The following is a 3,593-nucleotide window of genomic DNA, read 5'->3' as shown; positions in this document are numbered from 1 at the left end:
TCTCCTCTCTTCCGTCTCTTCTTCTCATTTTGTATATTTTCTTTATTTAGATTTCTGGTTCTAGTATCATTTTTTTTTTTTTCATTCCATTGAATAATGCTTTTGAATTTTTAATCTCTGTACACAGGTGAAAATCAAATGAACATGGGTTCAACCTGATACAAGTTTGCTATTTCTGTTTCCATAGCACAAAGAGTTTTAGTTCAAGAGAGAAAGAGTGACAGCCATGGAATCCATCGAGCTTAGATTGCTACTACTTTGTGCTTTTGTTGCAATGTTTCCAACAATCATGAGGGCTCACATTGCTGATTTTGATGAGGTGTGGCAGGAGCGAGCTGAAGAAGCCAGAAAGGCAGCCCTCAAGGCCTATCAGCCAAATACTCAGGAAGTCCTTGATCATTTCAACCACCATGTCCACAAGTAAGACCATTTTCATGCATGGTTCAACGATGTAAAGGTGATTGAGTTCCCAATTATATCATTATGTTAAAAGTAAGACCATTTTCATGAATGGTCTATCACTAATTATGCATGTATAGGTGAATTTCAAATTACATCTTTAACTAATTTTTCATTTGAAGAATATTAATTTTGAGAAATTTATTGTTAGATTATACTTTCTCTCTATCTTTATGTTTGTAAAATATCATGATATTTGATTCATATGAATTTAGTTTTGTGTATAAGTGTTAGGTATAACAAGAACATGTAATTTAATGTTAAGATTGTAAAAATATTAGTGCAGTTGATAGTTATTGAGTGAATTAATATCAGCATAGAATTATACTAAATATAAGTGTATTACATAAACAAATATTAAGAGTTTAAGACGTATTTATATGAAAAGTAAAACTAAATCATTCTTTATATAGTGTTTTTTGTATGGCTGGGTTGGTAATTCTTTTTTTCTTTTTCTTTTTTGTCTTTTCCTAGAAATTTAAATAATTAGTTTGTCACTGTAATTTTCATGTAGAGCCTTGAATGGAACCGATAGCACAAGAAGAAACTTGGGCAAATATAAAGGGCCATGTTTGGCTACAAACCCAATTGATCGGTGCTGGAGATGCCAAAATGATTGGGCTAAACACCGTAAGAGGCTAGCTGATTGTGTCCTAGGCTTTGGGCGTAAGACAACAGGAGGCAAGCATGGGAAAATCTATGTGGTGAGGGATTCATCCGACGATCACCTAGTGAAACCTAAACGAGGAACCCTACGCCATGCAGTGATCCAGCCTGAGCCACTATGGATCATATTTGCTCACGACATGAGGATTAGGCTAAGCGAAGAGCTAATAATGACCAGCAACAAGACTATAGATGGGCGTGGTGCTAATGTACACATTTGCGATGGTGCTCAAATTACACTTCAATATGTGGACAATGTCATCATCCATAACCTCCACATCCATGACATTAAGTCAGGCAATGGTGGCTTAATTAGGGACTCAGTGAATCATTACGGCCAACGTTCGAGGAGTGATGGTGATGGGATCTCAATTTTTGGAGCCACAAATCTTTGGATTGATCATATTTCCATGTCAAATTGTGACGACGGAATCATTGATGCCATTCAAGGATCCACAGCCATTACCATCTCCAATTGCTTCTTCACCAGACATAACGAGGTAACATCAACCATAATAATTCAAACTTATACCAAAAAAAAAATTTTAAAAAAAAAAAAAAAACACTTTATTTTCTCAAGGATTTATTAATGGTAATGAGTTTGTGTTTATGTATGCAGGTGATGCTTTTTGGTGCAAGTGATAGCTTCTCTGGTGACGAAATCATGCAAATAACTCTTGCTTTCAATCACTTCGGTAACGGGTTAGTGCAAAGGATGCCAAGGTGCCGATATGGGTTTGCGCATGTTGTCAACAACGACTACAATCACTGGCTCATGTATGCTATTGGTGGTAGCCAACATCCTACCATTATTAGCCAGGGTAATCGGTTTATTGCTCCTTCAAAGGCAGGTTGTAAAGAGGTAAGCATACCCCAAGTGTAGGCATGCAAAATATTCACATGCGCACACACAAAATTTAGTGTATATGTAGAGATTATAATGATATTCATGTGGGTGTGATTTAGGTGACGAAAAGAGACTATGCACCTGAGAGTGTGTGGAGATCATGGAATTGGAGATCAGAAGGTGATTTGATGGAGAACGGAGCCTTCTTTGTCGAATCTGGAAGCCCAGTTAAAACGGAGCACAAGCACGATGTGATCAGTGCAAAGCCAGGGCATTTTGTAAGAAGGTTGACTCGCTTTGCAGGTTTTCTTAAGTGCATCAAAAATAAGCCTTGTTGATATACATATATGGATCTTAAACTAGACTGAACCCTGTTGTTAAAACAGAGGTTGTAGGGGTAAGCAATTAGGAGGGAATAACTTTAATGTTCTAATTGGTCATGTAGTTTCTATTTTCTGTGGATGTTTGAAAGATGAGAATGAAAGGAGCACTTTTAATATTCAGTGATATCTTTCCATAAAATTTGCAAAGTATGGTCAAGAAGAAAGAGTTCCGGTTTAGGAATTGCATGGAGATTTTGTTAGGTACATGGCTAAATTATAGTCTAGCCTTTAACTTTCTGCTTAAGCATTACCTGGTTAAATTTTGAAAGAGACTTAAATGGTGCGCAATATAACTGTTATGGGAAGCATTGCCCAATATAGACTCCCAGATCACTGATTTCATGTGCTATACACCTGTTAGAGATATATATTAGACATATTAGCCCAATGTAATAGGCCCAAGCCCATTCATGCTTGTACTAGTAGTCTAGGGTTTAGTCGCCTATATATACTCATGTTAGGGTTCATTGTAACATAGGAGATTATTGTACTACACTCTCATACAATAAAGATGTAGCCCTTAAGGGATTTCTCCGTGGATGTAGGCCGTCAAGGCTGAACCACGTAACCCTCGTGTTCTCAGTGTTCCTCTTCTATGCTTCCACCCAAAAATTATTAATTTTTGACTGTATGATATAAGCATCTAATACTGATATAGATTCTCAGATCATATTTCTGTGGGGAATGTGGCCAGTTACAAAGGCAAGATTAACTTAAATTAGCAAAACAATAGTTAGATTATTATTTCTGCTCACCAACAACCAGGTTTCAGACATGCGTAGCCTGATTAACAATGAATTTGAAATAAAATTTAACAGCAACCAAAGTGGAAAGATGGTTAAAACCAGCCAAATATGAAAAAAACTTGGCGGGTTTTCCACTTCAAACAAAGCCAGGTCAACAATCTGAACCTACAACACTATCTTTAAGAGCCAACGCTAACCACTATACTCCTCCATATTTTGATGTTAAAATTGTAAGCTAAAATATTTATTCTTAATAGGATTTGATGTTTCAACTTTCAACGAATAAAGCATAAGTCCTTTTTTTATATATAAAAAAAAATCTCAATAGTTATCACAGTGATGGATGGTGGATATAAACTTTGTCTATTTCCATTGAAAACATCATAAAGTACTAGTTACAATATATCAATAAAATAAATAAAGTTTCATTTTAATTTTTATCATAATTAATATATTTATAAATATTCATTGTATAATTTAATTGTAATTAGT

General features: G+C 35.4%; 1 protein-coding gene across 1 annotated transcript; it reads left to right on the top strand.

The window, feature by feature from the left end:
- The first annotated feature begins 226 nt into the window (after positions 1-226).
- Positions 227-2,310, top strand: LOC126702369 (pectate lyase-like). Its single transcript, XM_050401063.1, has 4 exons — positions 227-420; positions 974-1,625; positions 1,745-1,987; positions 2,092-2,310. The coding sequence occupies exons 1-4, from the start codon at positions 227-229 to the stop codon at positions 2,308-2,310; spliced, it is 1,308 nt and encodes a 435-aa protein (XP_050257020.1).
- The last annotated feature ends 1,283 nt before the right edge of the window (positions 2,311-3,593 follow it).

Source organism: Quercus robur, chromosome 10 (assembly GCF_932294415.1).
Source record: "Quercus robur chromosome 10, dhQueRobu3.1, whole genome shotgun sequence".
Taxonomy (NCBI): domain Eukaryota; kingdom Viridiplantae; phylum Streptophyta; class Magnoliopsida; order Fagales; family Fagaceae; genus Quercus; species Quercus robur.
Note: the sequence above shows the minus strand (reverse complement) of the source record. Positions and strands in the feature narration are given on the sequence as shown.

What these genes read in the sequence shown, in the direction of transcription:
- LOC126702369 (XM_050401063.1), top strand. Translation starts at nt 227, where the DNA reads ATGGAATCCATCGAGCTTAGATTGCTACTACTTTGTGCTTTTGTTGCA. An exon ending in TTCAACCACCATGTCCACAA is followed by an intron (nt 421 to 973) that starts GTAAGACCATTT and finishes ATTTTCATGTAG; the next exon opens with AGCCTTGAATGGAACCGATA. An exon ending in CAAAGGCAGGTTGTAAAGAG is followed by an intron (nt 1,988 to 2,091) that starts GTAAGCATACCC and finishes GGTGTGATTTAG; the next exon opens with GTGACGAAAAGAGACTATGC.